We start from the raw sequence: 27,438 nt of genomic DNA, 5'->3' as shown, positions 1-27,438 counted from the left end.
AGAGAGAGAGGGAGAGAGGGAGAGAGAGAGGGAGGGAGGGAGAGGAGAGCGAGAGAGAGAGAGAGAGAGAGAGAGAGAGAGAGAGAGAGGAGAGAGAGAGACTCACCCAATCAGGCTGCATCATGAAAGACACAAAAAATTCCTTTTCTTGCCAGTATGCCCTTCCCTGACCAGTGCTCTAATTCAATTAGCTCTCATTTCCTCAGCCAAATTTCAAGTTCCTAAAACTCTCCTGGGGTAACTGCTGAAACTATGTATCACACTAAGCCCGTTCTGCTAATTCTGTAATAGACACCCAAACATATTTGCCCTTTTAAACTGAGATATAGGGAAGAGAACCCCAAGAGTGTGGACATTTATGGCACTCCGTTAGCTATAAAAGGAAATTAAAGAAAGCAAGAAGTTGATTAGCTACAGATTTGTAATTCTGGTGAAGACAGACAAAAATCAATGGTCTTGTCCCTAAAAGCAAGATGTTCAGTTTCATCTCTGCAGTATTGAAGTCATGTGTTCTAGTGAGACGAGGCCTGTTCACACTTGCAACAAGCTGTAGGGCTCTCACATTCTCAGAGAGCATCACAAATCTACACTTAGAAAACTCTGCAAGCCCATTGTCTTTTCCCTGTGGATCTTCCAAGGAGGGAAGGGTGAAGAACGGGATGGTCTTTCTTCCACTCATTTCTAAAGGAACTATCCTCTAGGAAAGAATGCATCTACCAAACAGTCTAGATCTTTCCATTTGAGGACAGCCTCTTCAAACGTCCCGGTTAAAGCATCTGGGCTTGGATGGGGCTGTTCCTGAGTTGTCATGTGTCAATATAAATTAAATACATCATTGAAGGAGAACGAATTTTGAAAAAAATTACTGATGCTGTTGTAATTGCTTCATCATGTGGGCATCCCAATCTAATGATGCCTTAAGTAGGCACCATGTGTCTAATCACAAAGCAGTCCAGCAGGGCATTTCTGTATCTGCTCAGAATGCTGTTTGGCTGTTTTGTTGTTAGGATGTGTATTAATATTTATATTTATATTTATGTCTCTATTTCTGTCTCTCTGTCCCTATCGTGTGTGTGTGTGTGTGTGTGTGTGTGTGTGTGTGTGTACGTGCGCGCACGCAAACACGCATTGCCTGCAGAAGCCAAAGACAATGTCACATCTCCTGAAACTAGAGTTACAGATAGATGTGAACCACCAAACAACAGTACTGGGAACCTAACCTGGGTCCTCTGGAAGAAAAGCAAAGGCTCTTAACCACTGAGCCAACTCTCCAACCCTTGCGGGGGTTTTTAATTACATTTATTAGTTTGTGTTATGTATATGTATGTGTGTGGTCATGCATATTCCACAGCAAATTGTGGAGGTCAGATGGCAGTGATGGAAGTTGGTTCTCTCCTTCCACCATTTCAGTCCCAGGGATCAAACTCAGGGTTTCAGGCTAGGTGGCAAGTGACTTTACCCTCTGAGCCATCTCACCAGCCCTTGAGGTTTGGGGCTTTTTGTCTGTTTATTGTTTGGGTTGTTTGTTGGTTTGGTTTTTGTTTTATTTTAAGAGATATTTCATGGATTTGGTTTTTAGTTTGGGGGTTTTGAGACAGAGTCTCATGATATACCCAAAACTATCCCGGAATTCATTATGTAGGCCAGGCTTGCCTCTAACTCAGAAATCCTCTTGCTGTAGCCTCGAGGGTACTGAAATCACAGACAAAATCCAGCCACAATACCCAGCTTGCTCTTATCATTTCATCTCCTATATCACATTGTATCATGCAGCTATTACTCAATGCATATTTACTTAAAGAATAAATTGAGTATCTGAGAGATTATGCTAGATTTTCACCTCTTTTAAGTGTTTCTTGTTGTATTAGAATTCTTCCTGTAATATTAACTCAATGTGACAAGAAATTCTAAATCAGCAGTATTGATCAGTATAGTTGGAGGGCCACCTTTATCTGGATAGAAACCAGGAGTAACCAATTAACACAGGCTGTTAAGTCCCAGAGGTAGTGGTGATCAGAGGCCAACTCTGGGGCCCTCTTCATCTCCAGGAATCCACAGTCCTCCACAACGTTAATGAAATCCTGTAAGTCTCCTGCATAGTCATTGTCTATCAGGAAGAAATGTGACTGGCCCCCATTCCCAACAGACAAGGTACCTTTGCAACACAGGACACAAGAGAACATGCAGTGACCTCTTCTGTAACTCCGGCTCAACCCTCGAATTTCACATTTGACCTTACCATCCAGAGGCCTCTGAGTCTGGTTCATGCACACTTCACAGTTCTGAATCTTCCTTATCCCAGGATTCAGAACAAATGCCACACCATGATCTCTTAAGTCTCTGTGGGTGCCATCAGTAATTGTGTCTTATCACCGGTGCCACTCCACAGATAAGAGAGATAGGAGTTAGGGGGGAAATGGAGAGAAGAAAATAGGAGGGAGAAAGAGGTTGTCAGCTGGAGAGTACGGGAACATTTGGAGTATTGCTTGCCTCTGAAAGAGCAACACACCAGCCTTGCAGACTAGGAAAAGCCCCCAGTGGTAAGCAGTAGAAATCACACGGGAGCTGTCATTTACAGCCCTGTGCATATGTCCGGGATAGAAGCCAGAGGCAGTGGCCAGGTGGAGCCCACAGAATGTTTTGCAACATCCCAGAAAAGTGGTTAGGAAAAAGCCTGCATAAATGCAAAAAAAAAAAAAAGTCTCTCCAACTTAAGCCATGAGCATTATCCTTCCCTGTGTAAGGAAGGAAAACCAGCCCTTGAGCTCTAGATATTTTCATTATACAACCTATCGTCTTAACTCCTCAGCTTCTGCTGGCCAATTTTCCTGCCTAGGTTCACATATAGCAATGGGAACCAACCACAACCACAAACATAATTTAAAGGATTTCAGGGGAGTACACGGGACAAAGGCCAACTCCAACCACAATTTGCCACTGGCTTTTCAGATATTCCATAAATTTATAAGTATTCCAAATTTAAATTTTAGTAATCTTTTTTGCACTGCAAGCTGAGATATAGCTAGAGAACAAAGGAATTCTTAGAATGCCCTTACTATTAACCAAAATAGCCAAGAAGGCTCACCAACACTTGTCTGACCTGAGACTGGCACAGCTGTTTCAAGACCTGACAGCCATGACAGTGGACGATAGCTTGTTAGGGTGCTTATTGCCACTTTCCTCCCAAAGAAAAAAATATGGCAGAATCTATTTTTTGTTTCTGACTCTTCTTTTCTCGTGAAGATTAGGTTGCAAACATTCTTCTAAAGACAGAAGGGCAAGCACCGAAGTACACTAGAAGGTGCGCTGCTTTGTTTTAAGCCGGGGATGTAAAAAAATCAGTTTTGAGGTTCTATTCACACATTTTTACCTAAACTTTCCATGATCAGGGTCCATCCTACAAACCTGAATCACTGGATTTTGGGTTGTCTCCTAAAGAAGGCAGAGACAGTGTGTTGCTATAATTCTTCCCCATTCCACTTTTAGGAATAAATTATCAGCCTCTGCCGGTATGTTGACTGCACAGGCACACACACACACACACACACACACACACACGGAGGTGCCCTGGTGGTTCACACATCCTTTGAATTCGGCTGGCAGTTTGCCCCCCCACCACCACCACCACTTCATTGCTCTTCTGTGCATGTGACCACAGACAGTGCGTCTAAATTTGGCACATTTCAAGGTCAAGTGATGCAGCAAACTGAATCTGACCTGGAACAATTGCCATTGTCCATTCGCCTGTCCACAAAAAACGTACACCTGTGCTCACTCCAGGCTCATAACTCTTCATCCCAGGAGACTCCTGGCTGCTTCATCAAATGCTCAGGGGAAGTGGGGGGTGGAGGACTGAATGTGTCTGCTCCTCCCCCATCCTCCACATTCCCCAGCCCCTCAACTGATTTCCACTGCATAGGCAGGCTATTTAGGCAAAGAGACTGTTTTTAGATTTTCGTTGGTTCACATAGGCAAATAATCTGAAGCACCTCCAAAATGGACATCAAGTCAAAACTGCCAGTTTTCCAAAGTCTGTAATTATGTATTTACACAGAGTACATAGTCCTGTATGTGTTTACATACAATTACAGATTATCAAGTAAATAACACAATATTGTAGTGTTAATGAGATGAAATAGTGAAAATACCGCCAATGGAAACCATTCTTTTATCTACAAAACAGGACCTGGCGGGGCAGGTTCCCCAATGCTGACCTGGCATGTCCTTCAGTACTGCTTGGGGACATTTGCATGACAGATGGGAAGGTGGTTCAATCCACCCTGGCTAAGTCTTTGACCATGATGCCAGTGTTGGCACCAACAAGAGAGTGCTTTGGCTATCTGAGCATCTGTTTGTGGGCTGGAATCACCCAGCCCACAGTGGCTTGGGGCTGCCATCCAACAGGCTTTGCACCTCTTCTAGCAGGAACCCCAAGAGTGGGCCTGATTTGCCTACTTCCCAGGGTGATACTCATACAGAAACCCTGAGCCATCTTCTCTTCCAGAGTGCCTATTTACATAAATTGCATACATCAATATTTATTTATTTACAGATCATTACAGTTTATTGTACCAGTTACCAAAAGCACACAACATTTTGCTTTAAAAAAAAAAAAAAGAAAGAAGTACCAAAAGAAAGTCCAAAAATAGACATTAAAGTAGCATTTTGCTGGGAATGTATGAAAATTTTTAATTTTTGCACAATTATTTTTCTTTCTTCTGGGTCGATTGTTCTGGAACACCTGCTACTTTGTGACTATTATAGGTTGTCTTTTAAAATCGATCTCTTTAGCTATTATAGCTATGACATCTACAAATCTAATCCTTTCCTGTGGTCAAATGTTGAATCCTTTTCAGTAAAAACAAAATAAATGCTTTTGGGAAAGTGGAAGTCTGAATATGTATACGACTTAGCAGCAAGGAGTTAAATAACAAGAACACTGCTCAAAATTCAACACAGCGCCTGTTTAGAAAGTGAAAGGAGGTCCAAAGAACATACATAAGGAGGGCATTCTGATCTTTATCCAATCAACCACTTCAGAGCTTTGGATTCCCCTCTGTAAGACAGTTTTCAATTCCAAATAGGAGCCTTCAGCTCCTCCCTAATGCTCATCAGCAGGGGACATCACCACGTGTTCCAGCTTGGACCACAGTGATCCTGCTCATGACAGGAAGTCAGGCACTTCAAGTTCACAACAGCTTTAGCTTGCCAGTGACATGCTTTCATTTCCCATCGAGAATGTGCATCCGAGCAAAACAAAACCAGAATATTGCGTCTTAAAATGAGCTTCGTAAATTCGAACACATTTTTAAACCGTCACTTCCCATTTCCCAATGTTAGCTGGCTAGAAAGTGAGAACGTGTTAGAGATTCCTTTTTCTTAAGTATTGCTTTAAGAATTTGGCTCATTTCACCTTAGTATAGAGTGAGAAATGGTCTCCCTTGCCCAATAGCAAGTTCCAGAATTTTTGCTCTCAAATAAGTATGTATTCTTAAGCTTTTCCATATAGAATGTTATAAAAAGATTCTGTAAAAGTGTTTTACACAGTAACCTTCTCTCTGTGAACTCTTGAAGACCGATTCAGAAAAGAAAGCACAGGCAATGAGTACAGTACCCCTCTAATGTCATTACTGATAAAGATTTATTGGTTTCATGTTGCAAGTTTTACTTAAAGGGTACTAGCCCCGTGTAATTATGACAGTTCACACCAAAAGCAATCTCCATAAAAGATGTTATAATGAGCCCTACGGTCCTTGTATAAATCCATATTTGATAGCCAAGACACAAATAAAAAGTTTACAAGAATGATCCTGTTCATCTGATGTTTGCCTCAAAAAATAATAATTATTATAAGAGAGGAGGAAGAAGGAAGAGGAGAAGAAAGAAGAAAAAAGAAAGGAGGGGGAAAGGAAGAGGAAAAAGGAGGACGAGGAGGAAGAGATCTGTACTACATAAATGTTTTGTTTTTTTTTCCTCTCCCTTGGTAATTGTAAAATCAGTGTCATGTTTGATGTTAGTCTTGTTGTCGTGGAAGTGGTCTGAAATGAAAAGGCATAGTTATTGCTTAGCTTTGGTACACTCTGCAATAGATTAAAACAAGTAAGACATACACCAACCCTCATTCGTTCCAACCGCCCAGTTACACTGAGTTATGAGAGAGGAAAATTACAGACACGGAGTGAAGGGCTGAGACCCAGTTCATCTTTAATCCTCTGGGGTAAGCTATGAAACAAGCAGTCTGGAGAGTGAACACTCAGTGTCGTGAGCGATGTGCAGAAGTTTACAATAACATGGGCACAAAATAGATTGTCGCCTTTAGTACATTAGGGCCATTAGAATCTCTTGTACACCTACTTGCATGAAGTTACCACAGGTTCATAGCAGACTTTGCCATTTAATGCCTACAGAGCCTAAAGCTTCCAAAATGCCTATCTGGCCTGTACATATTTCATTAAAAATAAACTCTATATAATAAATAAATATATAAAATAAATAAAATGTTGCCTTTGGAATTTCTATAAATAAATTTAACCTTTTTTCTTTTTTTCTTTTTTCTTTTTTTTCTTTTTTCTTCTTCCTTTTTTTTTCTTTTAAACTAAGAGGTCTTTTGCTTTAAGTTCACTGGGCTACGATACCAGTGAGAATGAACTGACAGTCTTTTAAGTGAGACTGCACCCTCCACGCCTGTGGAAAGGCAGTGTTCCCTTGAGCAGGCCACCAGCCAAAAATCCTGATGAGTTGAAGTATGGCAGCTGTGCTGATAAACGATGAAGTTCAACTGATCGAAAATGTAAAAGCGTGTCTATTTCCCAGCATGCATCAGGCCGTTGTCCTCTTGGCGCTCTGCTGTCCCCCTCTCCTCACTCACTCATGCACTCGCACCCTCCCTCTCGCGCAGCCTCTCTCCCCTGCTTTCACAATAAATCAAGCAAGTGGCCCCAGGCAGCCCTCCAGAAGGACCAGCCAGTAAGTGCAGAGCAAATCAGCAAGTCCCCATCCAAGCTTCCATCATACATATGCATGCGACAAAGTTTGGCAACAGTGGAGCTGAGGTGGTGGCCCTGCTAATCAATAAGATCCCACCGCATGAAGCATTGATAGTGGTTATGTTTTAAGGGCTCAAGTGAAGACACTGTCTTTGTCAACTTTGGCTTAGAATATCCTTATATAGTTCAGGTACTTTGTCCGGGTCCACTGGTCTAGGTAAAAAATGTGTAAATTTCTGGTGCCGTTTAGTCCTGGTCCCTTCTCTTGGAGTCCCATCCTTATTTAATGCAACATAGTATCTCCTTCCGGTGTCCACGTGTTTATAGAGGTTGGAAGAGTAGGTGTTGTACCAATTCTCTTCAAACTGTTCTCTGAATACACACTCTTGTGTGAGTTTTTCCTGTCAAAAAAGAAGAAAGGAAATAAATACATTGCAAAATGTAGCTGCCTCATTAAAAATCAATACTCTCCATTGTTACACACAAGTTGAGTCCCCTTTATCCTAGATACTTTAGACCAGACTACTTCTAAACTATTTTTATTTTGGATTTTGAAATATTTGCATATGCATGAAGAGATATCTAGGATATGTGACCCATATCTAAACACAAAATTCACTTACATTTCAAATACACCTTCTGTGCATAGCCTGGAGGTAATCTTGCATCATATGTTTTCATTAAAATTCTCATAATATGGAATTTTCTGCTTGTGACATCATGTTAGTGATGAAAAAATTGTTTAAATGTGGGGACATTTCAGAGTTCAGACTTCCAAATCAAGTATGCTTGAACCATATAAGAATAATCATTTTTTTATTTTAAACTTTATTATTAAAAAGTTGAAAGTAAGAAAAATCACACGTGGAAATTAACAACTGAAAAACTACATGATTCAGTGAACTTCTAAACGGTTAAATTTACTGTCAGAACGGAAGTTGTGAACCTTCGTATTGGATTCTATACTTTCACTATCAAATAAATTGTACATACTTATCCACCACCAAAAATGAAAAATCCAGTTTTAACTACTTCAATGCACTTTCCAAAAACTGTTTTATCTCTATCAACTTAATGACATTTGAATTTCTTATTCAAGATGGCTAAAGCACAAAGAATTTTAAACATCTGGGGAAAGGGGAATGAATCATAATACTGATTTTTTTGAAGACAAGATTCACATTACTTTTTACAATTCAATGTAAAAATGTCAAGGACAAAGTCAAGAAAAGGGTAGCACCTTGATGACTATGAAAACATTCAATCTGCTGACAGCACCTAGACACTGTCTCTTGGGTCTCTTTCATGTCAGACGATGTATTCAAAGGACAGCTGACCCACTCATGATTCTCATTTCCCCACAGCATCTGGAAAGTAGCCTCACTGGGAAGGGTTTGCCCAAGTGGAGACTCTAAGAACCACCTCATTGTCAATACATGTTCATAAAGTACTTGCTGTATCCAATGATGTCCACAGTGTTAACAGTAAGCGAAGCCTGGGAGCATCCTGCTGCATGGATTATTCTCTGAAGTGTGGCACATTCACCTGAGCCATGTCTTCAACCTTTGGGTTATGGAAGCCTCTACCCTTTAAAACTCTGATCTCAAAATGTACAAAACAGCTGTTTTTAAAATCCCTAGGAGAGCCAGGCAGTGGTGGGGCATGCCTTTAATCCTAAACTCTGTAGGCATAGGCAAGTGGATCTCTGAAGTTCAAAGCCAGTCTGGTCTACAAAGTATGTTGCAGGACAGCCACGGCTACACAGAGAAACTCTGTCTCAAAAAAACCAATCTAATTCTAAGGCAAACCATTCTTAGTCCACATTTTAAGATATCCATTATACCTTGATACTCTCAAAGGATTGGCTTGAAGATGTCTCACAGCATCTTTGACTGTTCAGGTCCCCTTACATATAAATGGTGTGCTTGCCTGCAACCTATCCCATCCTCCCTCAGACTTTAAACTATCTCTAGATAACCAATGATACCTAATACAGAGTAAATGCAGGGTAAGTAGTTACATAGACTCATTGAAGACACAGCTTCTTAAACTATGGGGTGTGGTCCCATTGGAACTGCACAACTGAACATGGGGCTCACAAAAGGAATTGGCAACCACAAAAGGTCTCCAAATGTGCAACAACCAAAGCTAATTGAAACTCAAATTCAAAATAAATCTGAGGCGCCGCTGGCAGCACTCTCCCATGTTGCGTCACAGGACTTCACTGCAGCCTTGTTCTGAACAAAACATCATGCGTGTTCCGTACTGCTCACGCTGAGGCCACACAGAGCCAAGCGGCATGGCCTGAAGCTCCTTGGCTCAGACCTGAGACTGTTAAGTACGGAGAACTGTAATGTTTTCACCATACATAAAACCTTTTCTGCTCTTGTAAAAACAAAACCATTTAATTATGAGAAACAAAGACTTTTCATATTTTCCACCTTAATATGTAAACTTTTCAAATTAGAACATCTTTCGATTGTATTATAGAAGATTGCTTGATTTTAAAAATTGTTATTTGAATTTAATAAAATCTGAGTTGCTGACTTGAGTTTTATTAAAAAATAAATTTTGGCTTGAGATTAGAATAGAATTTCCAACCATTTATGAAATGGTCTAAACATACTTCTGACATTTTGTACAATGTATTTATGCAAAGCAGCACTCTCAGCATAAACTATTCAAAAACCAAACTCCTGGTCATCTCTGAAAAGCACTGAAAGTTCTCTGTGTCTGCACAACAAATATTCAGCCAAGATTTAATTCTCTGTGTAAACATAAGCAAGCTTGTCCATTTCACTAGAACGCAAACTGGTTTTATCTTTACATATAGGCCAAAGAACTGTTTCAAATTTTCTTTTCAATTTATTATTATCACGTGTTTGATTTGTGTATATATTTTATACACCCCTATACCCAGGAGCACAAAGCACTCACGAGTGGGGAAAGTCTAAAGCCCTAGTTTAGGAAATAAAGACAACAGGAATGTGTGTGGAGGGTTCTCAGTCCACGGTGGTTGGATCTTCGGAAGCACAGCCAGGGAGTCAGGAGGAATAGCCATAATGCTTTCTGTCTTGACTGGGGTAATGGCTCCAAACAAATCCTCTAGCCCCCTTATTTCATGAGCCACGCTCAGGTGCAGAGATGCCAAGATGAAAAAAGCTAGCCTCGGTTTTACAGGATTTACATTCCCACTGCAAGAAAATCTCTCTGCCTTCTTAAATATCATCCCCTTCCTCTTTCCCTGAGCTCTATAACCTCACAGTGTGGAGACCATGCTGTCATGTCAGCCATGACCAGAAATGACACATCCATCACATCCCACAGCTAGGAACACACTCTGGGCTGCAGTGTGTGTACTGAGGCTGCTCCTAGTGAAAGGAGGAAAGGGACACTTCCACCCTTGGCTCCTATCACCACACAATTGAAACCTTTAAAATCAATACCTTTCTAGTTGCTTGTTTTAAAACTAAGAGTGCTCTTGCGTCCTTTCTGCTGGGCACCTGCTGGTTGCTATCCAAATGGGAAAGTTCATGAAATCAGGGAAAGTGGTACTGGCCCTGGCTGAATGCTACTCCAGATGCAACAGTGTCCTGAAGAACATTGATGATGGCACCTCAAACTCTCCCTATAGCCATACTCTGGGGGCTGCAATTGACTGCTACCCTCACCAAACTGGCAGGTGCACACGAAAGATGGGAATTACCAACAGGAGTATAACCACAATCACCTCCTACCTCCTCCAAAGTACCGTGTGACTATCTCCTGGGATAAAACTGTCATTAAAGGTTGTCTTCAGAGGCCAGCTCTGAAACAGAAGACCAAACAGGAGGGCAAGGTCTGAGACATGACACAAGATGGGCAGGAACAAACAATTCTTCTAGAAGCTTAAGTGTTAGGTGTATTTTTGTTTCCATCATTAAAAATAGGAAAAGGTGACTTTTAAAAATTAATTGCTTTGCATTTGTCCACTTGGCACATTGGATAAGTGAGAAGAGAAATAAGCCAGACCCATGGGCGGGCTCTGCAGCCATAGATGCAACCGGTGGCAGACTGAAGTTATTTGGAGTGTTGGTTGCATGAGGACCAAACATGTTCTGTCTTTCCTGTCACTGTGCTTCCCAAACATGTTATGATAGGAGTTTCTGGAGTGTTGACGGTGATTTCAGGGTTCTGAGTTATGCAAAGATAATGGGCAGAAAGATATGTATAGCTTTTATGCAGTACTATGGCAGATCTGGGTATGTCGAGGGGGTCATAGAACTAATCCCTTACAGATACTAAGGGACAACTGTCATCTTCTGCCCCTGTCATTCAGAACGGAGGGCACACAACACACTTTACATAGCACCAAAGCACTGATGCCCTTTTATACTCATATATTAAGCATATGACTTAATACACTAAGTTTAGGAGAAGCCAACCGGATAGATTCATCTTCTCCCATTGTTAGAAAGTCAAGAGGGCTGAAGAGAAAAGGACAGAATTTTACAAATCAACCAGCACTTCAACATAAGTCATGCTGTACCTTGTCTTTTTATTTTTTTATTTACAGTTCTTGGGATGGGGGGGGGCGGCTCATGTCATGGCCCATGTGTGGAAGTCAATTTCACCTTCCACAATGTGGGTCCCAGAGAGTAAACTCGGGTGCTCAGCCTTAGTAGCAAGCGTCTTTCCCCACTGAGCCATCTTACTGGCCCCTCATCTCTTTCCTAACCCTAAACCTGAAAGAACATCTAACAGCTCTTACTGGCTTCCTCATAAGCACTCTTCCAAGTGGCCAAAAATCATCAGCAAGGTTTCTGGTGTTGCTTTGGTTTGGTTATTGGGTTTTGTGATGTTGGAGATCAAATGCTGGGCCTTGTACATACTAGCTAGACAAGCGCTCTACCACTGAGCGCCCCACGCCTCAGCTCTGAGGTTTTTAACAAAGTATCACCTCATCCGACAAACTTACTGTGTAAGCTGAAACAAGAGAGTAAAAGAAAAGGGTCAGCCTGATCACAGGGGATTTATAGAGACAACACGCACAGCAGAAAGCGAGCCCTCATCCATCACCCAGAGTACCACTTACACTCGGGCTGCTGCCACTAGTGCAGCCAAAGAAGCTCAACCTCACAGGGGTGTGGGTTGCACAGCAAAGGGCAATCCTCCACTCTGTCTGCCTGTAAAGCTAAAAGGGGCTTCTGGACAAATGCAGCCACTCCTGCACTAAGATGGCCTGAGCCCAATGGTTTCCCCCTTATCTCTAGCAAAGTCCTTGTGTTCAAGCCATCAGTCAATATTTCAGGCTTCATTTCCATCTGTGTTCCAGTCTCCCAGTTCAGAAAGGATGGGGTGGGGGATGGGAAGTATGCATTCAGATTAAGGGTTCTTTCTCTCCACTGGAAATTATATCACCAGACTAATATTGCAAAATAAATCTTTACTTTAAAAATATAGGATGGTTTCTCCTTGTTGGGAGCCAGGACTGAGGAGCAGTTCCTGCTCCCTTTGCCCTGAGGCCTTTCTTATGGCAGAGATGGGTCAGCTAGCTGCTCAGGGCTGGTTCACACCCTGAGAGAAGGCTTGTCTCACACCTCAACTTCACCCCTCACTCACTAAGGAGACACTGACAGCCACCCATGTCCTTTCCCAAGTCTCTTTAAGAGGTTAGGCCAAGACAGGCAGCCCTAACTGAAAATCTAAAATGCTACTCATGTCTGAATTTGGTATTAGCCAAATTCATGGAGTTTTATATTTCAGAGTGTTTCATACTTTTTCATTAGGAATGCTCAACTGGCTGGGCATGGTATTGCATGCCTTTAATGCCAGCACTGGGGAGGCAGAGGCAGGTAGATCTCTGTAAGTTCAAAGCCAGCCTGGTCTACAGAGTGAGAAAATACACTGAGAAACCCTGTCTCCAAAAAAAGGAAGGAAGGAAGGAAGGAAGGAAGGAAGGAAGGAAGGAAGGAAGGAAGGAAAAACCAAGAGAGAAGAGGGGGAAAATGTTGAACTGATCACATCTCTACAAATAATCCAAAAACTTTTGTCCCCAAGAATTCCCAGTGCTTCTTACAGATGATGCTCAGTCTATAGTAAGGACCCTCGAGACCAACAGCATCCCTGACGTTATGAGGGACCTCTCATCAGAACCTCTCAGAAATGAGGCAAATGGAATGAAGATTATCCATTTTCCAGTGGAGGCAGTAAGTCCAAAGGTGAGGTGATGAGTCCCTTCTGGATCATGGCCCCTGTCATTACAGTGGTGAAGGCATAGGTGCAGAACTTTTCCAGAAGCCCTACTCAGCCACTGCCCACTCAGGACCGGACTCTCTCTGCTTCTCACTGACAGCCCTAGGGATCCTGCAGCTTTGTTCACCTGTGGGACATGGGGTGCCACTTCCCAAAAAGCCACCAACCAATCACTAGGGATGTCACCTGAGGAAAGAGCTAGGGGCTGTATCCAGGAATGGAGTGCAAACTCTTCACAGAGTCTCATGTGCTTCCTTTTGTCTTTACCACGTGTAACTTTAAACACACATTATTAGTTTTGCAGGAGAAAGATGAAGAGAACAAAATAAAGCTTCAAATGGCCAGAAGATTCTCATGGCACATTTCTAAAACAAGGAAAAACTCCTTAAAAATATAAGGCAAGCTAAGAAGCAGAACTAACATTTGCACAGCTCAGATGGCATGGCTTTCTCCCTCACAGGATATATATATATATATATATATATATATATATATATATATATATATATATATATCTTTCTGTGCAACCCAGCAAACATGGTGTTTGTTCAACTTTAAAAGAGTCCAACCCCTCAGACATCTCCTAGGGGTCAGATCAGTGGTGTCCTACAGCAGAGGGCTCTGTAGCTTCAGTTACATGACAGAGGTTACGCTGACACTGAACTGTAAAAGCAGCAGTGCACCCTGACTGCTGTAGACACACGCCTGCTGTCCTGCTCTGACAAGCTGCTCTTCATTAAAGTTAAGATTTTCATAATAAAAGACTGTGGCCCTTCCCTACTCTACGTACATATCACCAATGACTTCGCTCTTCCACCAGGGATTGTGTCCCTCTGCCATCTTTGTCTTAAGCAGACTAGCAAGATCTATAGTCCATGTCTTTGTGAGCACACTTAAGTTGTAAGTGATGAATACTTAGCTGAGGCAAATATTTTTAAGTTATTCATTTCTATTCCAAAAGTATCTTTAATTAAAAATAGATAAACAAATGCAAATTGGAACACTAGAAAAAATGTATTAACCTGTCTTTTTACATGTGGGCAGAAGGGGAGTGTGGGCCTTCAAATAAACTATACACTTTTTAGAATTATAGAACGCAGATGTTTTAAAACTCACCACATGTTTCCAATGCAGACAGTTTATAGAGTATTCCACTATAAAGTGATCAATTCTTGTTTTATTGTATTTCCATGTTTTAAATTTTTTTAGATTATTTAACTATAGCTGTTTATGGCATACCTATCTTTGAACTATTGGATTTTATCACTAGACTTGGGTGGAGAATGTGGATTTAATTCAAAAGTCTACTAAAGTCCATGCTTTGGAACAAAATCTGGTGAATGTTAGCAGCTATGGAAACCTCTTTTCATTTTATGTCATCAAATTCCAAGCAATGGGAAAACCTAAAATTAAAACTTCAAAACTTTTACCATTCCTGCTTAAAGCAAAGTATGAGATAATACAGTGAAAATTATAGTACAGCCCAGAGAATGCCTAAGCACCCTTTAAGACACAGACCTATCTAGACACCAATTTAAAATATTAGACAACATGAAACTAGGTAATCCACATAGGCACTGCTATGCTCAATTTGAATCTATGCTGTTTTAAAAGAGAGAGATGTTACAACATTTAAAACAGAATAATAGTTCTTTTTGCAAATATACAGACTTGCATAGTGCTATTTTAAAGCATGATTTCCACATGAATGTATGCCATAGCTTTACCCATGCTATGTAAATGACTGCATTTACTCAACTCGATGGTCCCTTAAACAGCTGGCTACTACGATATAAACCATCAGAGCAGGCAAATGCATGACAATGACTTAATTGCAAAGTTCCTGAACGTTTCCGGAGTTAATGACTTTGCTGTAGTCATTCATTCTCATATCTACTGTTTGTTACAGTCGAGGTATTTAAACCTCCCTTAACCACAATGACTCTTTCTCATTAATAATACAGCAGTAAAGCCTTAATGGGAGCTGTTGTGAGGACCAGGGTGATTAAATATAATGACAAAAGGATCATCAATAAGAAGCCAGGTCTTTTAACTGTTCTCTCCTGGGACAAGTCCCCAACTAGATAGAAAGCAAACGCTCAGGAAGACGAGTGGGAGGGCACCTCTCTTCTGTTGTTAGACGCTCCTATACAGACCCAACCCCCTTGTGCCCACAACATGCCTCACCTTAAGTCTTGTTTCTCAAAACCTCTTCAAATTCCTCACCATTCTGGATAGACTTCAATTTCTGACCATCTCTACTACCTCTGGAATTATGGGAATAATGAACTGGTTGCATGCAAGTCAACATAAATAGTTAATTTTTCCTTTTGCCTTATCAAACTATATCAGAAATATATGAGGAAGGGGAAGAATGGGGAGAGTGTTAACCAAGGAGTATGAGTCACAGGTAGGTAGGAGGAAGACTATGTACAGTCAGTTGGTTGGATAGTCAGAATATACTGTAGATTTCAAAGAGCAAGAAGGAAGAATTGTGGTGGTTTACCATCAGAAATGATACACACTTGAAATACATGTTTGTTTTACCTGATATAAACATTGTACAATGGTCTAGACATAAAGTACAGTGGGGGAGTGATTACTTGACATGTACAAAGCCCTGGGTTTAACCTCAATTATCCACACACAGAGAAAAATAAAATAGATAGCACACAATGTATTCATGGTACCCCCTAAAAATGTACAATCTTTATGTTCTTATGTATTGATTAAAACATAAATTTAAGCCAAGCACAGTGGTCTACACCTACAGTGACAGCCACTTGGGAAATAACTGAGTTGAAAGCATGGCTTACACCCGCCCAAAAGTTCTAGGTCAACCTGGACAACACAATGAGGTTCCCATCTCAAAAAATTTAATGAATTAATGCTTAATAAAGAAATGTTTTCAAGTATTTTCAATTCTATAATATAATAAAACTAAAAATTACTGAAGAATTATGACCTCTTCATTCTTCCTATACCTAAAAAAGAAAGAGGAAACAAAAACTTGTACTTTCCAGCTTCAAAGTTTCCTGAGAGAATTAAATACAAAGCCCCACCCCTCACCAAGAAGCTATTTACAGTCAGTGCCTGTTGAGAAAGGGAAAACCAGTTTTCTCCAATGGAGTGAGGCTAGGTATATCAACCCCACTCCAGGGCAGGTCCCATACCCATTTGTAGTTTTCCAACACAAAACAGACTCTATGATCTTTGTGCACTTTTTTTCTTCTCTCTCTCCTCTCTCTCTCTCTCTCTCTCTCTCTCTCTCTCTCTCTCTCTCTCTTTCTGTCTGTCTTTTTTTGCTATGGTTTGGTGTATTTTTGTCTTATGGGGTTTTGTTTGGCTGTGTTTCCTTTGTTTCTCTGGGAGGAGTTGAGAAAGAGGTAAAGAGGTCTGTGGGATCTGGAAAGTTTTGGGGGAGGGGAAAGAATATGATCAGAATATATTTTTAAAAAATAATTTTCAAAATGTAATAAAAAAATCTTCAGAATCAAGTCACTTCAATATTTAGGAAACAATGAAGGACCTAATCCTAATCAGGATACAAGCACACATGTATACAGAGACACTGAAGGCACATATACACACAAACACACATACACACACACACACACACACACACACACACACACACACACACACACACACATCTTCCATGTGTCGGGCTCGCCCGCCATGTGGCAATAAATAAGCTGCCAAGGACAGATCTGCTCTGCCAAATAGGACGAGTGAGATTGTTCAGGGGCCTTCCTTAGAAGCTGCTTATAAAAATGGAATCTTTGTTTAGCAAATCACACTGCTCATAAACTTTCTGCACATTTTCAAACAGATATTTGCACAGAGAAAGCCTCGCTCCACATGGAACAGAACACACGAGTTTAGAAAGTTTAGTTTGTTTTTGGCTTTAAGGGGCATTTAGACTGTGCTAATGCACAGTGGATGTGACTCTAATTCTTCTATAAACACACCTATAGAAAAAGTTGATCTTTTTTTTTTTTTAAGATCTTAGAGCACTAAGTTGAAAAACAAATCATAGGACACATTTTCTCACTGGAGACTACACCTGGTAAGAAGAATGACATCATTCAATGACCACTTAAAACACACAAATGATATGTAAAAGCTATAAATTTATCAGTGAAATGTTCTTTGGTGAGAACTGAGCACAGATGCCCTTGAAGGGCCAGGTTGATGGACAATGAAGAAAAACAAAGCTAAGAGGCTGAGAGGTAAATGAGAGAAAGGAGGAGGATACTAGACAAAGACAGATGAGCCCAACAACTACTTGGTTTCTGTGATAACCATCAGATATTTTGCTGGGAGGTGGACTCAAAAAATGAAAAATGAAGAGGCTTTCCAAGATAAACAAAGCAGTTTAAATCCAGCACACAGTTTGCAGAAATAAAAGGAAAGGGCTAGAAAGATCAGCAGATTTAATGACAATATAAGCCCAAAGATAAATTCTGAAGGACTAAAAAATACACAAAACTTCCCCCCAGGAGAGGCATGCACCTTCCAGAAGCATACTGTCATAGAGCTAACCAATGAGACTTCAATTTATTTCTTTGTCAAAGAAGGGCATTTTACAAAGAGATTTTGAAGACCCAGGTCTGGGGATAGAAGCCAGTGCCTCCCAGAATGCTAGGTGAGAGCCCAGCCATAATTACACCCCAGCCCTGAAAGACCCCTCTGAGCTAAGAACTCTAATGATTGTGCCTTAGGAACAGCAGAATGCTTTCATGATAAGTCTGAAGGGACATAATAAATAGGAAACTTCCAAGGGGCTGGAAAATAGACAAAAAAGTCAAATAAAATGTGCTGCCTTGGGTGCCCATTGGAGGGGGAGGGGCTGCAGCCCAGAAATGTTGGCTGAAAGTAGCCTGGAGAGCAGGGCTCCTACTTCAGAGAATAACCATGGCAGAGAAGGAGGCAGCCACTTTGTCACAAGGAACACCCCAGATTTCTCCCTGGGAAGCTATCTGGAGGGTAAGTACCTTATGACTGCTGGGACTTCCCTTGCATTTTCCATCCTCTCCCCACTCTAGCCTCAAGGAACATGGCTCCCCAAAGGAGCTGTCCTCCTGACCAGTGAACCTCCCAGTAACATGAATTGCCTAAGAGAACTTAAACCCATGAGAGAGTAAAAGGTTAGTAATATGTAAGTGTGGGGCGTGTGCACAAAGCATAGAAAAGACACCACCAAAGAGATCTGATGATACCAAGGACCCCAGGTCAATCTGCACTATCTCCATGGGACTATTGGATTTTCCAGCACCTCTTACTAGAGATTGGACTCCTCTGTCACCCCCACCCCACCCATACCCACAGAGAATCCTGCTCAGACTGGATGGGAAGGGAGCCTGTCCTTGGCAATCTCTCTGCTCCTTAAATCCCCAACTCCTGGTTTCCATAGTGCTCAGGTCTGTCCAGATTACTTTGGAACCAAATCCTTCTACCCAGCCTTGTTTTGTGATGTGTAACACTTGAAGTACTATGTCTGCTTCTCATACCTTCTGTCTCCTACAGTATAACTAAACTTACTTCCAGATCTAATTGGTACTACTAAGTCACCCTATTATTCCAAGATCCCAAATACATACTCTCACAGGGACCTTTTTGGGGGGTTATCCCCTCACACTTCCATATCACAGTTCATCATCAAAGGCAGGCAAGACAGGAACTCAAGCAGGGCAGGAACTTGGAGACAGGAACTGATGCAGAGGCCATGAAGGAAGTAATGCTGGTCACTAGCTTGCTCTTCACGTCTTTCTCAGCCTGCTTTCTTTCTTTTCTTTTCTTCTTTTTTTTATTTATTCTTCTCTCATACCACATATCACAACCACAGTCTCCCCTCCCTCCACTCCTCCAAATTCCCCCACCACATACCTCACATCTCCCCCAGATCCACTCCTCTTCTGTTTCCCTTCAGAAAAGGGCAGGTCTCCCTGGTATATCAACCGAACATGGCATAACAAGTTACAATAAGACTAGGCATAAACTCTCATATCGATGCTGGACAAGACAACCCAGCAGGAGGAAAAGGGTCCCAAGAGCAGGAAAGAGTCAGGAACACCCCCGACTCTCACTGTTAGGAATCCACAGGGGCCTTTTTTAAACGTGCTAGGCTTAGCAATGTTGCAAGGTACTTGATTAAACTGGGTAAAGATACATCACTCTGATTGGTTAATGAAAAGCTGAATGGTCAATGGCTAGGCAGGATTTCCAGGCACAGAGGGTGCTGGGAAGACCAAGAGTGGAGACGACAGGAGATGCAGAGGAAGCAGCATGGGAAATAGAGAGTAAAGGTAACCGACCCACATAAAAAAAAGTAGATTAAAGGTATGGGTTAATTTAAGTTCTAAGAGCTACTTAGAAACAAGCCTTAGCCATGGGCCCAGCTTTCATAATTAATAGGTCTCTGTGTCAATTTTTGTGAGCTGGTGACCCAAAACAAAGTCTGTCTACAGAGCAAGGTAGCTCTCATGCCTACAATTCCAGCACTTGAGAGGCAGGGAAACTAGCATGTGTTTGAAGCTAACCTGCCTCAAAACAAAAAAGCAAGCAAATAAATAAATAAAAATTTTAAACAAATTAAACAGTACTTTAACCCAGAAAAGAAATGATTCTGGTAGTTATACTGGTTCCTATGGGAACCTAGTGAATTTGCCAACATGTAAATATTTTTTTAAATGGCAAAGAAAATTACAAAGTAAATGAAATCCTTAATAGAAGAAATTTCTTTATTTAAGTAGATAAAATAATAATAGTTACATATGAGAGTAAACTACTGGGAAGGGGAGGTGGCTCGGTCGGTAAATGTAAGCATGAGGGCCTGAGTTCAGTCCCCAGCATCCATGTGACAGTCAGGCATGGCACACACGTAGAACCCTAGCACTGGAAAGGCGGGCGCAGAAGGGTCCCTGAGACTCGCTGGGTAGCTGCTGTAGTAAATCAGTGAGGTCCAAGCTCAATGAGAGATCTTGTTTAAAAAACTAAAATGGAAATCAAGAGAAGACACCAGATGTCAAACTCTGGTGTGTGTGTGTGTGTGTGTGTGTGTGTGTGTGTGTGTGTGTGTGTGTGTGTGCATTAATAAACTAACATTATTCTTTAAAAATTGCCTTTAGAGAATCTTTAAACATTGGTGCTGTGGCTGACATTTGAAGAATAATGTGACTAAATTATGAGTCTTAACTTCAGAATTCAACTTTCTCGAAACACAAGGCATCACGTCCCCCATGCAGCGAGGAGCATCAGAGGCACAGACACAGCACAGTCACATGGGCTCTTGAGGAACACTAGGGAACCAGTGCTAAGCTGGTCACATCACAGGCATTGTCTCCTCCCATGGTCAAAACAGTGCTATGGAGCCACTATCATCAGCCACTGTCATAGGCCTCAGCTCAGAAATGGGCAGTTAACAGTTGCAAATGGGCAGTTAACAGTTGCTGAGCCAGGGGGAGTCATTTTCTCCAGGAGTATAGCCACTGAAAAGAGGCTACTAAATAGACGTTAATACAACTAACTCTATTAAACTGGGGAAGTCAAGCATGGGCATAAGAAGGAGACTTGTTGGGGAAAAGAAAGGGTTCAACAGAGTGGAGGGGGAACATGGGGGCTTGATGGGGTAAATATGATCAAATATGTTATATGCATGCATGAAACTGTCCAAGACTGGATGGATGGATGAATGGATGGATGGATGGATGACAGAACATGAGCCATATCTGCACAGTTGGTGAGCAGCAGAACTAAGACTCTAAGCCTTAGGCTTTCACTACTCCATGCTTAGCCTCCATATTCTAGATGCTCATAAACGAAGCAAAGACCAGAACCTCCCACAAAGCACAGCAAATAGAAATCAGTTTGAAAGACAGAGAAGAGATACAAGCCCACTTAACATAACCGGGATACAGTATCTGAAACGTGGGAAATGAAAGAATAGTGGGAACAGGAAGAAAGTGGGGGATGAGAAGGAAGGCAGGAGAATGAAGAGAAACCCAGAGCTCCCTTCAGGTGGCTGTGGGTGACATGAGGAAGGCCAATGTCACAGGGCAGCCAGGCAGGCTACAGTCACCTGGCACTCTGTGAGGCAATCACATTATGCACCACGAGGAGAGGGATGTCCTTGGAATGACCTTGGCCAGCCAGTTCTTTGAATACTGTATTGAGTTTCCAGCACTTCCTTACAAAGGACACACAAACTTCAATGGGTATTTCAATGAGTAACTTTAAAAAAAAAAACTGATTACGAGGGAATTAACTGCTGTCTGGATTTTAAGCACTTATAAAAAGTAAAAAAGATGACAGCTCTGAGTGTGCCCTTTCCAGTTAACACCATAACCTTGCAATCCTGGGGAAGTCCTCCACAGCAAGGGGTGTCAAGAATGCAGGATCTTTTTTTCTCTCTCTCTCTCTCTCAGTAGGTTGTCACAGTGCCTCTGAGGCACACCAGGCCAACAGGCTGACAAATGATGTTTCCTCACAACTTCAAGGTGGTTCCTGTGGAGGGACAGCAGGGACATGTGGCCCAGCACTTCAGAGGCTGCCCCAGAGCAATGGCTCCCACTTGACTCTAGTGGAGTTAGTTATTTCTGAGGCTTGAAGGTGTCTCCTAGATGGGCCACAGGATCACACAGAGGCAACATCCTTCAAGTAGCTATGATGCTGACAGGGGAGGCTCCAGAAGTCAACACAGAAACCTCTCGAATCAGCTGACATAAGCAGAGAGAGGAATCAGGGCACAGTTGGCAGCCACTCTTTCTAAGTATTACAGCTAAGTCCCTTTGCTTTTGGTAGGAACACCTGCCCATCTCTCTCAACCTCCTCTGCCACATCTCCTACAGCTAAGCTTCCTCCTGCAAAATCCCAAGAGCTTTTACATCTAATTGTATTAGAACATTTATTATACCAAATCATGATTCTTTTTGTTTCTGTTACAGTTTTGTTTAGTTATTTTGTGAGCCAGGGCATGAGGGACACACGTGTGCCACCGCATGGATATGAAGATCAGAGAAAAACTTGTGGGAGTCAGTTCTCTCCTATTCTGTGGGCTCCAGGGATCAAATTCAGTCTGCAAATCTTGGCAACAAGTGCCTTACCCAGCTGACCCATCTCACCGGCCCAGATAACTCTTGGTTTATACGTCCGATTTCTGAGCAGAGCTGTAGGTTCCTCCTATCACCCACACAGCAAAATGTGAATATGGCTACACATGAGTATCTGGGCAGTGTTCAATCCTCACCGGAGTTATATTTGTAAGGTCTCCCAGAATACTGAACCACTGCTCCCGGGGAAACACACGGTGAGGTTCCCATGGGCTTCCTGCCACAGCACTTTTGTTAACCTACCAACACATTTTATGTGTGTTTCTATTTAAAGGCACTTACTTAATGGACACTGTAGCTTCGTGACCACCTGACCCACAGCCAACGTCACCAAAATCAAGCCTCAAGGAATCTTCTCTGAAACACAAGTTTGCTTCACAGAGCACATCATACACACCCTTTGGGGCTGCTGTCAGCACTAGGCAGCCCTTCAGCACTCACTAGGGACACTTTATGAGGCAAAATCATCAACAAAAGGCACAGAATTAAAAAAAAATGCACAACACTAAACAGATGCCCTGAAGAGAGGCCCGTGACAAGAAGGCAGGGCTTGACCTTTGACCTCAGCTGGGAATATGAGTTTGGGGGAGATTCGCTGTTTTTCCTTCTTCTCTGCACACAGCCTACAAAAGCATGAAAGTGAGACAAATTAGATTTGTGGGTTATAAGCAAAATTTAGCAATTATGCCAATTCTACTAATGTAGCAGGCATGTCAGTAGTGATAGGCTGTCAATAATGTTTACTGAGTGTTGAAAGAAAACTGTGAGTGAGTGTGAGAAAGTGCATCCAAGTGTGTGTGGCCGAGCCTTGCATAAGAGGGGATGTGTGTGAGTATAGTGTCTGAATGAAAGAGAGAGCATGTGAGAGAGTGAGAGAGTGTGTGAGTGAGTGTGTGTGAGTAGTGAGTGAGTGAGTAAATGAGTGTGTGAGTGAGCGAGAGTGTGTGTGAGTAGTGGTGAATGAGTAAATGAGTGTGTGAGTGAGTGAGCGAGAGTGTGTGAGTAGTGGTGAATGAGTAAATGAGTGTGTGAGTGAGTGAGCAAATGAGTGTGTGAGTGAGTGAGTGTGTGAGTGAGTGAGTGAGTGTGTGAGTGAGTGAGTAGTGAGTGAGTAGGAGAAGGATTATCAGGACTTGGGATGCAGTGTGCCCCCCACTTGCACACTCAGTCAGTATGTGAGTAACACACTGAGCCCTAACTGTGATCCACACTGTCCCACTGCACCGAGAACTATGAAGGTTGTCCTATGGTTCAAAGCAATTTAAGAAACAGGCTCCAACCACAGGGTAGTTTGGGTCTAATGGGGAACAGTGCTGAGATGGGGATGACAAGGAGTATCTGGATTTATAAGGAAAGCAGAGTGGGAGAAGCAGAAGACATGAAGGCCACAGCCTGTTTCTACCATCCCTAACCCTGCTGTATTCTGCCTGTACATCCCAACTCACACACTCATTGGGTTTCCCCTGTATACATCAAGACCCAGCACTGAGGGAAGCAGGCAGCAGCCAGGAAATCGCAGGAATGAAACACCCTGTGTGTACACCCACTGTGCTTTACAGATGTATACAGGAACTACTCGGAAACCGGTTCTTTTTTGTTTTTTTGTTTGTTTTGGTTTTTGAGACAGGGTTTCTCTGTGTAGCCTTGGCTGTCCTGGAATTTATGCTGTACATAGACCAGGCTAGTCTCAAACTCACTGAAATCCTCCTGCCTCTACTTCCTGAGTGCTGGGATTAAAGGCGTGTGCCATTGCCCAGCAACCAGTTTATTTTTAATTCCTAGAGATTCTCATCAAATGCAGTTTTTCAATCAAAAATCATTTACAGATAGAATCACTATAAAGTTCCCTAACAGGAACTATCCAGAAAAGACTCCTGCATCCAAATATCGTGTCAACCCTTCTAGTTCCAAATAGCTACTTAGAAATTAAATGCCAAGAAGAAGGGCAGGTCGTGCAGGAAGGTAGTGATAAGAAAAAAGTTTGTTCAGTAATACATGTCTAAGTTTTCTGCATTTCTTTTCATAGCTTAAAAGCTCATCTATTTTTATTGCTGAGTAACATTCTGTTATCTAGAGTACCAGAGCATTCTCAGGCCACTCCAAAGATTACTTATACATTTATCTGCTAAAGTATATCTTAGCTGCTTCCAAGTATGGACAATTATGAATAAAACTACTATAAACAAAAAGAAGGAAGAGAAATTTGGAATCTCACTGGAAACACATTCATCTAACATTTAATTAGATACCAACTACAATCAAGCTTTGTTTTAAATATTGGCAGGAACTTGGAACACTAAAGGAACTAGGTGACTGACTTCCCAGAACTTCAGTTTAGGCAGTGACAGCTTTATCAAGCTTCCCAAAACTACTCTCCCAGGCCTTCCCCATCTGGCATCTGTCAGGGCAGGGAGCAGAGGAACTCTGAGGATGGGACCAATATGGAACAGTAAACAGAAAGTAGGTAGAGGCAGCATTCAGACCAAGTATGGAAGAGCATCTCTCCCTGGAAGGCTCCTGAACCTGCAGAAAAGCCATTCCTTAGCCTGTTCCCTGGATCCAGAGCCACTGTCCTCCAACCTTTCAGAAGCAGCTCATGATTAAGGCTGTCCCCACCTGGGATGTGGCTTGGTGGCAGAGCACTTGCCTAGCACAGGGGAAGCCAGCATTCAGTCCCCAGCAGCACAAACAGGAAGGAAACCCTTCCCAATACTTGGGAAAGCCCCAGGTCAGGTGCAGCTACTCGGCAGCAAGTGGACATGTCTTATGTGTACCTCAGTCAAGTTGTTACTCTGCCCTGCTCAAGAACATCACCCTAACTAAAACTAAATCCCAAAACTACGAGATCAAAAGATGATTTTTCAGCACCTAAAGGCCAGAAGTCTGGTCACAAAAGAAACATATGAGTCATGAAATAAAAACTTGATAGCAGAAAAACATTCCTCCAAGGCCCTATCTGTGGGAGGAGTATTACAACCTTTCTTTACCATGTGGCTAACTCTGGCTAAAATAGCTTTTATTCACAAAAACAATGGCCATAGTTTTGAAACAGGGTCTCAAGTAGCCCAAGCCATCCTTTAACTCTGCTTAGCCACCAAAAATGACTTAGAACTCCTACCTTCTATGTACTGGGATAACAAGAAGGTACTACCACACTCCACTTAGGAGGTATTAGGAATTGAACACAGGGCCTTGTACGTATCTAGCAAACATCCTTATAAATGCACACTCCTAACATGTATATGTGTGAGATGAGATGTCCTGACTTACCTGATCATGTGAGATCTTAAGTCAGCAATCTATTAAAACCTTTCTCCTGGCTTCTGAAATAAGAACACTGTTAACTAAAATGATCTTCCAAAGTAATGCCCTTGATCAGCTAAGAATTATTACTAAGTCTTTTGAAAACTGGCCACACACTTGTGAACCATGAGATAATGCTTTATCACTCCAAACATCGGCTGAAAGCCACCCACTCTCAGAGCATGCCTGATATTGTTGATCATTCAAGAAATGAACCTCTTCATTTCCTTCAAATGAACTGCATTCTTTGGAGATTCTGAGCAGAACATGTCTGAACACTTCCCATCAAAGGAATTTGGAACAAACCACCAGAAAAACGAAACAGTAGATTCAATGACACCTTGACATTTGCTAGACTATACTGGTCCATGAACACAATAAGACTATCCTGCTTGTTCAAAAGTTGCCCCAGTATAGCAAGAGTCAGGGCAGAGAGCACTGTCCAACATGACCTGACCCTTCCTCTGGCCATCCCTTCATATCTGCAGCCACACAGTCACGGGAAGATCTCAAGAGACAAGCTCTAGAAGGTCTGCTGCTGCTTCGTTTCAGTGAAAAAGGAAAAGAAGGAAAAGAGAATACTCAGGATCCTTGAGCTAACCTCATAGCCATCCATGAACAAAGATAGTCCTCTTTCCACTCCTGTGGCTCCTGCATCTGTTCATTTAACCAACCACAGAACAAAAACATTCTGTGTACTGACCTCATGTAGAACTTTTTCTTATCATTATTCCTTAAACAATAATGGCACAGCAACTATTTCCATAATATGTACACTGTAGTATTTATCACAAGTCATCTAGAGATGGCTTAAAATTACAATGTATGTAGGTCCTGTTCAAATACTATGCCATTTTATATAAAGGACCTAAACATCTAAGGATTCTGGCATCCAAGGAGGGTCCTGGAACCAATTCCCCCATGAAAGGGATGGAAGACTACATTTGGGTCCAAAATGACCTTCAGTACTAAATAGTGCTGCTCCCATATCAGGACATATAGAAAAGAAAAAGACCTACTTGGTCCACCATGGTGGGTTTGCATCAAGTGAACACTAGAGAACATCACTGAGTCTCACAATAATTCAAATGGGAAGAAGCTGGGAGGAAAATCAAGACATCTCCCATCTCCATAACTTCAAGTGAAATAGCAAGGCAGAACCAGGGCTGACAAGGACTTAGTCACTTAGTCACTTAGTGAGACAACATCACTAAAGTAACATCAGCCATCACATTAACCAACCATGCCAATTGGTTCTTACAGGTCAATTTTAACATAAAGATATCTTGGATTTCAGTTGTCAAAGAAGTTTAAGTATAAGGGGTTCACACCTGGTTTCATAGTTGTATGTACACATAGTAAAAATAAATTCAATATGGGTCCCTTAGGATCTGAGATATAGTCATCCCTCAATACCTAAGTTCCACATCTGTAGTCAAGTAACCACAGATCAAATTTTTAAGCCTGTATCTGTACCAAATATATACAAACATTTTTTCTTGACATTGTTCATTAAACACAATGCAAAAATTATTTCCATAGAATTTTGCACTGTGGTAGATATTATGAACAACTGTACTTGTGTACATTGTATCAAGTACAATAAGCTGCCTGAAAATGACTGAAAGCCTACAGGATCATGTGTACAGGTTCAATGCAGGTATTATGCTGTTTTATATAAGGGGACTTGAGCATATATAGATACCATTATTGGTGGGTGTCCTAGAAACAAATCCTCCACATATAACAATGTGCTTCATGGGGTTTGTGTGTGTGTGTGTGTGTGTGTGTGTGTGTGTGTGTGT

At 41.8% G+C, this 27,438-nt stretch overlaps 1 protein-coding gene across 1 annotated transcript in view; it reads right to left on the bottom strand.

Moving 5' to 3' along the window:
* Positions 1-7,112: 7,112 nt before the first annotated feature.
* Positions 7,113-27,438, bottom strand: part of Fgf9 (fibroblast growth factor 9) — a 37,908-nt gene continuing 17,582 nt past the window's right edge. Inside the window, exon 3 of the mRNA XM_027390446.2 lies at positions 7,113-7,387. Coding sequence (XP_027246247.1) covers positions 7,142-7,387 — 246 coding nt within the window. The 3' untranslated portion in view covers positions 7,113-7,141. The remainder of the gene's footprint in view (positions 7,388-27,438) is intronic.

The sequence above is a fragment of the Cricetulus griseus genome (genome assembly GCF_003668045.3).
Source record: "Cricetulus griseus strain 17A/GY chromosome 1 unlocalized genomic scaffold, alternate assembly CriGri-PICRH-1.0 chr1_1, whole genome shotgun sequence".
Taxonomy (NCBI): Eukaryota; Metazoa; Chordata; class Mammalia; order Rodentia; family Cricetidae; genus Cricetulus; species Cricetulus griseus.
The sequence above is the reverse complement of the archived record's forward strand: the minus strand, read 5'-3'. Positions and strand labels throughout refer to the sequence as shown.